Here is a 13,170-nt window from a genome sequence, read left to right as displayed (position 1 = left end):
GGTGTTTCACGGGACTGCGTGTTTGGCGGGACTGTCAGCAGTAGCGATGGCAGCACTGCAAATCTCTCTCAAACATGCCAACCTAGACCATCAGGCCTAACCGTCAGGTTCATATATTTACAATCCGTGTGCTTGAGCACTGCAGAAGGTTGAATAGTGACTAATGAACACTGTGGTGCACTGTGGTTGCTCTACCCCCTTTACGTGTGCAAGCTTGTGCCATCTCTATGGAAGAGCCACTGAGAGAGCCAGTGATTGGATTACATACCCTCCCACCTTGTCCCCTTATTAAAACCAGACCGTCAGTGACGTCTTTGGGCCAGTTTTCTTTTGTGAATGTGTTTCACATACCCCCCCGAGAAGGAGCAGTAAAATGCGGAGCTGAGATTTATCATGTGCATTAAGCCACAAAGCCACGCGCCAGATTAGACTGAGCCCCCTGTGGTGATAACGCCTCCCTGTTTATAAAGGCAGAGACCAATGAGTCAGCCATCACTAGAGGACCTTTTTAAATGTGTGTTCCAGTGCTGTCTATCACATTCCAGTGTCACACACACACACACACTGATGGAGAACATTTCACTGATCTGACTCAGAAGCTCTCTCCTCCTCATCATGACAACACTATCTGTTTTGCTAGTGGTGTTGTCATAAGCAAGGAATTAGGGGGGGGGGTGTATGTAGTCATGAAGTAAAGGATGCAGAGAATGAATGGATGGAGGCAAATACGAATGAGATGGAGGGAGGGAGGGAGGGATGAGGTTGATGTTTGTGACGGAACTGTTTTGAGTTTCATCTTCTTTTTGGGTTTTGGCCACAGAATCAGAGGAACAGCAGCGATGCGGTGTAAAATGTTAATTTAATTTTAAGGCTTACCAAATCACAGCAAGCAAGTACAGGTGATTAAGGGGAATATACTAAGCAAAAATGAAAATAGTTCTAAATAGCTATGCAAAAAAAACGTAAATATGGAATAAACAGTTCTGTTTAACTATCTCAGAGTCACTAGGCCTACACGTCAAACACACAGGACTGGACTAGACTAGCACTAACCAAGACTGATAAAGAGGTGAACATATATACAGGTTACCAGCACCATTCTTAATTACAGGTGAACACACAACAAACAATTAACACATAATTCACAAGACAGACTCGGAGACAAAATGATAAACTAATAACAGATTCAAACAAACATGGCATAATAAACACATACAAATAAGTACATACAGGGACAAACATACAGAGCAACTTGATCAGGATTGCCCTGCCCTCCCCCCCCCCCCCCCCTCCTCTGCCGTTCTTGTGCCTGCTCAAGATTCTGTTGGGCAAGCTGTGCAATGCTTTTCAATCCTCTTCCTCATCTGCAAGACGTAGGCAAGTGTATTCTGGGACTGGGGGGCCTCCTCGTCTCCCATTCAGGCTTCTTTCAGCAGAGACAGGGGTCCTCACACCTCCCGGCCATAAAGTAACTCAAAAGGTGAAAACCCTGTTGAAGCTTGCGGGACCTCGCAATGTGCGAAGAGAAGGTAGGGGATCCAGTTGTCTCAGGCAGCGCCAGATTCACTCACAAACTTGTGTAACATCTGTTTGAGGGTCTGATTGAACCGTTCAGTCAAGCCGTCCATCAGCGGATGATAAGGTGTAGTCCGTATGCCCTTTATCCCTAACAGCATATAGACCTGCTTAAGGAGCCTTGACATAAAGTTAGTTCCCTGGTCTGTGATTATGGCCCTAGGGAAACCCACTCTAGAGAACAGCTGAATGAGACAGGTGGCTACAGTTCTAGCTTTCACTGCCTTCAATGCAAAAACCTCGGGATACCTTGTGGCATAATCACTGATGACCAACATATAGCAGTTTCCAGCTTTACTACGCTCAAGGGGTCCTACCACATCCATTCCTAGTTGCTCAAAGGGTGTTCCTACTTTGGGCAGAGGCTCTAAGGGAACCTTAGGGGGACATCGGCTAGTGGTTTTCTGGCACTCTGGACATACCCTACAGAACTCTGCAATGTCTTTAGTCATATTCGGCCAATAGAAATGGCGGCTAACACGGGCACTGGTCTTTTGCCTGCCTAGATGACCTGCCCAGGGGTTAGAATGGCTTAACTCGAGGACTACTCCTCTAACCTTCTGAGGGACTACCATCCTTGCCTCTGATCCACCCCCTTTATATAACACCCTCTTCCTGAGGTAAAACCCATGTCCTGCCTCCCCACTGCCATCACCCCTGCACTGTGCCCCCTCCTGAGCTTGCTGGTATAACGGCCCAATGTCTGGATCTTGCTGCTGCATACTACTAATATTGTGGGGTATCTCTAGAGGCACCTCCAACTGTTCTGGGGACAACTCCTCTTGGCGATGAGCAGCCCCATACAGGAACTTTTCCTTTCTTCTCTGCCTCTTAGCCTTCCTGCCCTTTCCTGGCTGGGCATCAATGTCAAAATTATAGAAAGGCAATGCGGAGAATGGCACCTCAACTTCACTATTTGTAGCCATGGCTCGTGTCACCGCCATGTTACAATCATTCCTAGCAGCTACCAGATGAAACAAATTTGGAAAATCTTGGCCCAAAGTCATACGATATGGCAAATTATCCACCACCCCAACCTCTAACAGGTAAGTCTGCCCCAATACCTGTACATGTACACTAGCAATTGGATACTGCCTTTCCTCCCCATGTACACACCACAGTTGCGTCATCACCGAATAGCTCCTAAGGTTTAATTGCACTAACTCAGAGGAGACTGAAGACTGCATGCTTCCTGTGGATATCTGCAACGGTCAAGAACCCTTTTGCAATTATGTAAGCACATTGAAAACTGCTGCCCTGATTAAAAAAAAAAAACAGTGCAGCTGGTATTCTGTCTATAATTGAGTGGGATGGAAATTTCTAAGTGACCTCAAACTTTTTACCGGCAGTGAAAGAAGAAATGAGTAACCTGCGATGTGCATTTTCTGCATTATCCTGTCTTGGTCTCTTGGAAGTGGATGCTTCAGCCTGCCACTATAGAAGCTCTCGGGCTACTCCATTATGGCAAAAATATCATTATCAGGATTGTTTTGGTCAGTATTGAGATCGCGATTATTCAACGCGATTACTCAGTGATTTTGGAAACATCATTCATTTGTGTGTGTGAGTGTTGCCATGCTGTGTTAAATGTGTATGTGTACGGGTGTTTGTGTTACCATGCCCTGTTACGTGTGTGTGTTTGTGTGGTTTGTGTTACCATGCTCTGTTAAATGTATGTGTTTTATGTGTGGTCTCACAGTGCAAGCTTGAACTGCATGACTTGAAGATGAGAGGAATATGGTGTCACTTTCATTCTTTGTTATCACTAAAGTAAGGTGTGTGTGTGTGTGTGTGTGTGCGTGTGCGTGCGTGCGTGCGCCTGTACTTGTGACCCTGTGACCCATGTGTGTTTTGTATTGTAATAGGTCAAATACAGCGTGTTCTCCCATTAAAACAATCTATTTAAAAAAGTAGGGAAATACAGTTAATGACTTGTGTGGCTGTGGGGTCTCCCAACTGTTTCTCAGAAAATGCACACAGATACACACACCTAAATTGTACTACCCTTTGCTAATCCTGTCCTAATTGCAACCACAGCCATGTTGACCTCTCTAGTGCTTTCCATTTGTGTATATATGTGTGTGTGTGTGTGTGACACACTTGTTGCTGAAAGGGTCCAACTAATTTTCTGCTAAAAAAGCATTTGGCCACACACAAACGGAGAGAGAGAGAGAGAGAGAGAGAGAGAGAGAGAGAGAGAGAGAGAGAGAGAGAGAGAGAGAGAGAGAGAGAGAGAGAGAGAGAGAGAGAGAGAGAGAGAGAGAGAGAGAGAGAGAGAGAGAGAGAGAGAGAGAGAGAGAGAGACGCAGAGAGACGCAGAGCAGGGCAGTTAAAGCGTCAGCATGCTTTTCAGAAGATTAGAAAGCTCTGGTGTTTTCATGGAGATCTGTTGTCATGGTAAAGGGAATGTGTGCCATTGGCCTATCCCAGGTGCCCTATCTTCTACACCGAAAATGCATCTGGATAAGCACACACACTCTCTCACTCATCGTTACTGTCACAACATACAAACTCTCCAGTCCAGGGTTTCCATTGACCAGTATTTAACCTGTAAATTGAAAAGGAAAAAAATATAAATATAATATAATATTTCTGGATATGATAAAGCCTTGTTTATGCTCCTTTTTCTTACAAAAATAGTCACGTCTGTTTCAAACATGGCTCCGTTTCATTGGTGTCCATAGGCCCTCAAAAACGTGCCGAAGAATTCGGATGAATTCAGATTCGGAGTACGGACAGAAGGTTGTAATTTGTATCCGAGTTTTTGAACGTAAATGAATTCCAAAGAATACTTGTCCACGCATTGCGAACCATGCTTTTGCCATTAATAGTGCCGCACAAAAGACAACAATCATATCATGCAAAGTCCTGGCTTCTGTGCATAGCCAAGCATACCCCCATTAGACTGGCAACAGAACACTTTCGGGCACAAAAGAGAACATGAGATCCTATTGCTGGTCTATTGTTTTTGATGCGATCTAAGCTTTTTACAGAAGTCCTTGTGATGTGGTGTTGTTGTTGTTGGCTTATAATGGTCACAGTCAAACACATTTTTGGATGTTGTCATTCTCTCATATCATTTGGCCAGTGAAATGATTGAATGAATAAATAAAATAAATTCTTTCCAGGCATGTTGACTGGCAAGACATTAAAAAGTCCTAGCGGAAAGCGTCCAAGGACCACTGGCTGCAACCCTTACACACACGGGTATGGGGTGGGATGGGTTGCGGTGTGGGGTGCGCTAGTCGCAGAAGTTTTAATATTTTGACCCTGAGAAAATGGACTGTAAAATTTCACATTAAAATATTTGCAACCTCAGATGAATCATCTACCTTATCACAGTGATTCTCTCTGTGTGTGCCCGTGTGTGTGTGTATGGATAAATGTATGTAGAGGGAGATAATTAGTTATTTTGTGTGATTGCCAGATTCTACACAAAAACACGTTTTGCGGCGTGTTTTCAAGAGTCTGTGACATGTTCGGTGTTCTGTGTGAGTGGTTCTATGTTTATGTTGATCGGCATGATGGGGTATCGTGTGTGTGTGTGTGTGTGTGTGTGTGTGTGTGTGTGTGTGTGTGTGTGTGTGTGTGAGAGAGAAAGAGTGTGTGTGTATGCATGTCCCCCATCTGTGTACTGTGAATAATGTGTGTGTGCACCCCTCGTGGAGAGTACGACTGCTTCTATCCATGCTTATGCAGGCCTGACTGATCAGATATGAAATCTATTTCACACACACACACACACAATCTGATTTTTATTTTGGCACGGTTGCATTTTTTGAAGTTTGTACTGTATGTGTGAATATTGTTGTTTGTGTTTAATGTATGTGTAGGTGTATGTTTGCGTGTGTGTGTGTGTGTGTGTGTGTGTGTGTGTGTGTGTGTGTGTGTGTGTGTGCGTGCGTGCGTGTGTGTATATGAGTGAGCATGTGTGCATGTTTGCTCGTGCTTGGGCTCACGTGTCACACACACACACACACACACACACACAGACACACACACACACACAGAGACTCTTGGCTGTGCCCACAGGCCTGGCCGGCAGGATTGATCGCCAGGGTAACTGAGAAATCCGCAACTGATAAAATATTTAAACATATGATTATCAGCCCGCTCTCGGAACAATTACCTCTCAGCACTTCATTTTGCTGTGCGTGTGTGTTTATGTGTGTGTGTGTGTGTGTGTGTGTGTTTATGTATGTGTGTGTTTCTTTCTTTCTTCATCGTCGGTGTGTGTGTGTGTGTTCATCCTTACAGTGTGCATGTGTGTTTGCTTTAGTCATACTGGTTGTGTGTATGTGTTTACGCTTTTAGGTTTAGAAAAAAAGAGTAGTGCGATCCACCTGCTGGCGTGTTTGTTTGTCTGCTTGTTTATGTTGGTTTGCAGAGATATGTTAGTTTCTGGTTGGGTGTGAAGTTGTGTTTTTGAGAAACCCATCAATGAATTAAGTGGCAGTGCAGAAATTAATGGTCAAGGAACATAATAAATATTGCAGGATTGGAAATTAAATGCTTTGGTTTAGAAGTGTGCCTTTGTGTGTGTGTGTGTGTGTGTGTGTGTGTGTGTGTGTGTGTGTGTGTGTGTGTGTGTGTGTGTGCTTCATTCTCTGTAAATTAGTGTAGTTATGTGCAAGATCATGAATTTCGTCCCAGAGCTGTCAGTATGCACAAAGGAAAATGCTGAAGGCTGGTGTTATGTAACAGTGTGTATGTACTTTCTGTGTACGTTTCTCCACTGAGAGTGCGGGGTGAGAGGGTACGTTTCAACAAAGGCCTTGAGTAGACTGTCAGGACTCATGAGTGCTTTTCAGAGTTCTTTTCCCAGTGCACCCTCTTTGCTCTTTGATTGGCATCTGTAGGCAGGATTGGCATCTGTAGGCAGGAGTGGCACCTGTAGGCAGGGCTTTAAAGCTGTCTGATTGGCACCTGTAGGCAGGGCTTTAAAGCTGTCTGATTGGTTGATTGGCACCTGTAGGCAGGGCAGTAGGAGCCCTTGTTCTCTGAAACTGTACAGATGTGAGCCGTAGCAAACCTCTTCCGAATGTGAAACCTCTTCCGAAAACTTTAATGACTGGCGGTAGTAGGCGTGCAAGTAGGTATGTAAATGTGATTGGTGCAGCGTGAAGTTGTATTTATTTTTTTAATCATACAATCGTGGGCTCAGTGTGCAGTGACCTTTAACCAGTGCTTCAGTTGACGTTTGTCCTCTAATCTTCTCCCTTAATCTTTGACCTTTTTTTAAGGACATTCCACCTCAGCCAATGAAAGAGCCGTACGGACTCGACCTCACAGAACCCCTGGGTGACGACGACCTGATTACCTACCACAGGTGTGTATTATGGGTGTGGTGTCCGTGTGCACATGTGTGTGTTTATCTGTATTTTTGTGCTTCTCTTTTGTGTGTCAGGCAACATCAGGCACGTAACTGAAGCAATAGTTTTGGAATGTATGCATTGCTCTAACGTCTGGTGTAGCTAATTGTTGCAGCATGAACGGAACGCTTCAGTTACATGCCTGCTGTAGCCTGTCTGTAAGATTGCATTGTCCATCAACACAGAGCTCTGAAGGATGGAGTGCTGTAATAAAGTACAAAAGTGTCATGAATTTGCGTGCGTGTGTATACACATTATACCTTAATGTATAAAGGCTGGCAGTAGAAAATTTGGACTGCTTTCTCACTCTGTGTGTGTTAAAGTTTAGGTCTGCAATATCCTGTCTGTGACTCCCCTAGTAAGTGTGTGTGTGTGTGTGTGTGTGTGTGTGTGTTTTAGGTTCGCTCATTTGGGTCAGAACCAGCACAAGGTGGAGAAATCGGACCATCCAGCTGAATACAGAATCCCAGATCATATCATAAATCTGTGAGTGTGTATACACACACACACACACACACACACACATTCTCATACAGACACACTTACTTGAATAACATCAGTAGAGCCTTTCTTCCATCTTTCAGCTAATGCATACAGACCTACAGACCCATATGCATGCTCTTTCATTAGAGACACACACACACACACACACACTCTGTAGATAACATCTAAGGAGGATCTGCGCTCTCTACATCTGCCCTTCCATGTCCTCTCCAGAAACCCATATCACAGACACACAGACAGAATTTTTTTTTTTTTTGACAAGTATGCTATTTGTAATGTCCTTTCTGCTTTCATTACTGCCTACTCACTCACTCACAAGTATTGTATTTTCTTTCTGTCTTTACTTGTGTCTTTGCTAATGCACAGGTGGGGGGGGGGTGTGATGGAGGATAGGATAAAGGTAGAGAGTTGAGCAAGGGAAAGGGGTTGGTGCGTGCGTTGGTGGGTTGCTGATGTGTCTTTATATTTTCTACCAGTCTCAGGTCAATGGCCCTGCATGGGGTAATGGTCCACGTGTGTGTGTGTGTGTGAGGACCCATGTGAGGCTAATATTAACAGTCCCAAGGGATGGCCAACTAAGAATATCTTAACGTTTGTTTATGTGTGTGCGTGCGTGTGTGTGTGTGCGAGGACCCATGTGAGGCTAATATTAACAGTCCCAAGGGATGGCCAACTAAGAATATCTTAACGTTTGTTTGTGTGTGTGTGTGTGTGCGTGCGTGTGTGTGCGCGCGCATGCATGTCACGTGTGTGAATGACATTGGCAGCCTTAGATGTGCATGCATGTCACGTGTGTGAATGACATTGGCAGCCTTAGATGATGAGAATATTTTAGCTGTGTGTGGGTAGGTGCTTGTAATTGTATGTGCTTGGGCACAGGTACAGTATGTATGAAAGAAACAATGTGGTCATGACCAGGGTAAGAATTTCACGGCGGCCACGACGGCCATGGCCATCGTTGCCCCTTGTGTTGACCGTGATGCCTCTTTGAAAATCAGAGGTTTACAGGCCACTGTGGCCTTGGTGCCCCTTTTTTTCAATATTCTGGTTTACACCCATTCTTCTCAGTTGAACTACTCGCGAAGTAGCCTACTCATCATACAGACATCACAAGTAGGCCTATCACATCACATGAAAGAGCTTTTTCTCAGCTTTTAAAAGATGTTAGCCGTTTGGTGAACGGTTCGCGAGACAAATAAATACTATAATTAAATTGAATCATAAATTCTAGGTTCTGCGCCTATCTCCTTACCCATTCATCTTGGTGGAATACTTCACGAACCCTTCGTTCAAAACATGGCAAACCATATATCAAAATAAACAGCAGACCTTACCGACCACAAAGGTTTAAAGCAGTCCCCTGTACAGTTAGCTGTTCCAGAGTAATCCGGTTTTGAATTTGCAGCAAATTTCGACATGCATGTCTCCAAATTTGGGCTTTAAGTTTCACGTGTTTACATTTTTCTATGTGATTTCATAACAGGCCAGATACAAAATAAATGTTACAAATATCGCCTAGATGTCAGAGGATATACAGCTGACTAAGAGTTTGTTAAAGTAGCCTTAATGATCACAAAATGCTAAGCATGCATCTAGGCTATTTGAGTTTCTTAAAGCTGAGCTGTGCTTAAATTGTTCAATACATAATTTCATAACAGGCCAAATATAAAATAAATGTTAAATATAGCCTAAATATCTGTAAATATTAGATGATCAGATGATTTACAGTTCTATGTAATATGTCATGTTTCATGTTTTTGTAATGTTTCATACAGTGATGCAGGTACACTGCTGTGAATAGGCTAAATACAATTTTGAACATTTTTATAGCCTACTACTGTATAGTTAACTTTGGCCTTGGTGCCCTGACATGTGGCCTTTGTGCCCCCCACCAAATATGCCCAACTGAAGGACAAGTGGCCTTGCCCCTAAAATGGTAAAATTCCAAGCCTGGTCATGACCCAATATCTGCATCTCCTCCTGATAGGTTGTACTATTGATCAATCAGAAACTCTCTCCTGCCACACATATACATACACACACACATCCCACACACACACACCACCTCACTATACAAGGTTGCTACGGTAACTAGACCCACTTTGGGGTAAATTAATAACTGAGATGTGGTGGCACTGGCAGTTGCCGTGAACACAAAGGACAGCAAAATGTCAATCACACACACAAACACACACACACGGACATACACGTGAACACAAAGAACAAGAAGATGTGAAGTCACTAGCATATACACACCCCAATCCCCACTCCCCACCCCTCACGCACACACGTGTTTTAACGACATGGGTATTTCTGCCTGTAATCACTACATTACATTAATTTCACAAATGTACAGACTGATACTCGAGATGCCAAATAATTAGATGTTCCCAATTTCTGAGCATATGGAATAGCGCATACTGAAATAATATTACGCTCTTAGTCCTGCACACACACGCACAGATGCTGTGTGCATTGATTCCTCTCACACGCGCTCACCTGTGTGCAGAGGTGGGAGCCAGAGAGCCAGGGGGCTAGAAGCTTAATACATGACCGCCTGTGTGTCTGCCTTAACACATGTATCGGCCATGGTCAGCTTAGTGTGTGTGGGTGTGTGTGTGTGTGTGTGTGTGGAGAGGGGGGGGGGGGGGGGGGTTTAAAGGGTGTGAGAGGATCAGTGTTATGTAATGTATGTAATGCTATTGTCCTGCAGCATTTATTTTCATCCTTCCTTCACCTTTTTTTATCTGTCCATCGATGGTCATGTTCATCTCTCCATTCAAGCATTCAGCGGACATGGTGGATGAGCGCAGATTCTTTTCTCTGATTGGAAGACGAGCGAATACAGACAGGATGTTGTGAAAGGTCACACTTGGGTGAAACGTGGCCGTGTCTGTCCGTCACAACCTTATAGGAGGATATCTACTTTCACACACACACACACACACACACACACACGTGCACTCATTTACCTGAACTCGTTATCATTTAGGGGTGGTTTAGATCTTCATTTAGCCTGTGCTCCAAGGTCTTCTACTCTTCTGCACTTTGCTGAAGACACAGTGTGCCTGTCACGGTTTCCTACTCATGCACGTGCGTTTCTGGGTAAAGTGGGAGTATTGTGAAAAACCATGGTAACAGGGAACATGTAAACACTGACTACTTTGACGCCTTTTAAAAGTGGAAACAAGATTGTGGCGAAATCCGTGAACAGGACAAACTTTCAGAAACAATGGAATCAGTATTTTGGAGCACCAGTTTTGCGCACTTGTTCATTTTACCTTTACTTTTATTTTTTTGATGTCTTTTCACTTTTTCACGTCTTACGCTAACCTATAGTCTACAGTAGTTGCCTGTTCAACAGAGGTGGTGTCTCCCCTCCCACACTATCTCTGCATTGTGTTCTGTAATGATAAAGGTAATTTTCTAGAGATATCTAGAGACTCAGTCAGGATGATGGTCAATCAGGAAACAGGCTTTATTCTTTCAGTGATGCGCATCAAGGTTCAAGTTTCACCCAAACAAATCACCAGTATCTCTAACTAGACAAAGAAGCATCCTAAGCTTGAGTAGGTTACAAACAAACTGACCTCTAGCTCTTTATGACTATGAAACAGTTGTACAGGGGTGGTCACAAGGGCAGGTCTCCTGGAGGGAGTAGGAAGACCCCGCCTTGTACTTGGTATGCTAGAATAGTTTCTGAGTACTTGGAGCAGTTACTAGTGACAATGGGAAGGTGAAAACTGCCCATTCCTGCTCACCTAGTGTCTATAGACAAAGAGTCACACCTGGGAATAAGCAGAGGAGCTCAGAAAGTCTTCCATTCAATCCTAAATCTAAATCTAAAGAATGTATAGGCAAGAGATACAAATGGGTGCAAAATCATGAATGAAGATATTGCATTAACAGTCGAACCCTTTTGCAATTATGTCATACAGCAACCTCTGTCTGCCACTTCTACATGTCTTAATCCACCCTGAGAATGTACAAGCACATGCGTAGACACATACTCCTACACACACACACACACACACACACACACACACACACACCATCCTATGCACCTACAGCCTGCGCTGTTACTATCCTTATAAGCCTAGCCTTCAAAATCTCTGTATTTGTACATGTGCGAGTGTGTGTGTGTGTGTGTGTGTGCGTGCGTGCGTGCATGTGCACACCATCATTATTCCTTTGTGAGCGTGGACGGCTTTTGTAGAGTGTGCTTGTTGTCATGGCCATTTACTTCCCCTGGCACGTGTACAGGCCAGCTGGGTCCTCTGTGTGTGTGTGTGTTTCTGAAATCGCTGCTCACTTTTTGCGGAGGGCATCTGTCATGGTCCATTTCCACACCATTTCGGCAGGAGTTTAAGGTTTCTGCTGCTCTGTGTGTGTGTGTCCATTTCATATTTTAGGCAGGTTTACCTGGTGGGCATGCTCTTTCTGCTTCCATTTGTCTGTCCACAACTATAATGGGAAGACAGGAGACCACAGCATCTAAAACTGCCTAACAACAGCGTTTTAGTCGTTAGCTGGGCAGAAAATAGCATTTGCATCTGAATTGAATGGAACATTGTTTGATTCAGATGGTGTAGTGTGTGTTTGTTCATGAGGGAGAGAGAGGGTCGTGTCTGTGCAGGTGTGTGTGGGTGTGTAAGAGTAAGAGAGAGAGGTGTCTATTAGGTCTGTGTGTGTGTTTGTTCATGAGGGAGAGAGAGGAGGGTGTCTGCAGGTGTGTGTGTGTGTGTGTGTGAGAGAGAGAGAGAGCGATAGATAGATAGAGAGTTGATGAGTTGCAGCTGTTAACTCAAATAAATGACAACGAAGGGTACAAAACATTTAACTTTACTGGAACACTTTCTACACATACAGCACTGGTATTGTTTCTCTATACGGCTGCCTGCCCCGCGCTCACACATGCGCATTTACACTAAACAAACTCCCCATTTTTCTTTAAAGAAAACAACATAGTTCCTTATTTCAACTGAACTGTTAAGTAATCAAAACTCTATGTCAAACATATAACATCAGTCCCTTTAATTTCTTATTTAGTCCTCTCATTCTTTAAGTCGCCATACACCTTCGCTGAGAGCCCTCAGCAGGACAAGTGCTGATGTTCCTTTCTTTTTCAAGCAGTCAGCGAGTTGTTCTTTGGTAGCTGACCACATGATGTGTTGAATGGTTCCAGAATGAAGGAGCTCCTTGATATTGCTGATTTCAAGACGCAGTCGCTTTTCAGTGACTGATTTTGTGGACTTGACAGCATCAAGCAATGACTGATTGTCAGTTACACATACAATAGGTAGACCTCTGTGTTTGCAGTCACCTACAGTAAGTTCGGAGTACAGTGTAGATAAGAATATTGCATTGTCAATGCCGTCTGCAAGAGCTCCTGCCAAAGTACTTCTGACCACCCTTCTGATTCTTCTTGATTGCCAGCATATAGGTGAGAATCTTCCATTTTCTCCCATGAGCAGGATTAGATGCCCACCCTCAGTACCTTCAGTCTGGAAGGTTGCCCATTGAAGAATCACTGAACACTACTAGTTTCATGGATCTTTTCCTAGGTGCTGGAACTTCAAGGTCACTTCATCAGATTTTAGTTTCCTGATCAGTTTATTTGCACAGTGCAGAGTCTAAACAGTTGCATGTTTTGTACTGGAGGCCAGGATGGATACATCACACATTACATCCGGCCTTGTTGTGTCTTGCGACCCATAGA

At 44.0% G+C, this 13,170-nt stretch overlaps 1 protein-coding gene across 1 annotated transcript in view; it reads left to right on the top strand.

Annotated features, from left to right (window-relative positions):
• Positions 1-13,170, top strand: part of fig4a (FIG4 phosphoinositide 5-phosphatase a) — a 91,122-nt gene that overhangs the window by 68,466 nt on the left and 9,486 nt on the right. The window contains 2 exon segments of the mRNA XM_042094376.1: positions 6,819-6,904; positions 7,347-7,433. Of these exon segments, the coding sequence (XP_041950310.1) occupies positions 6,819-6,904; positions 7,347-7,433 (173 nt within the window).

This window comes from Alosa sapidissima, chromosome 6, assembly GCF_018492685.1.
Source record: "Alosa sapidissima isolate fAloSap1 chromosome 6, fAloSap1.pri, whole genome shotgun sequence".
Lineage (NCBI taxonomy): Eukaryota > Metazoa > Chordata > Actinopteri > Clupeiformes > Clupeidae > Alosa > Alosa sapidissima.
This window is presented reverse-complemented; position numbering and strand designations above follow the sequence as displayed.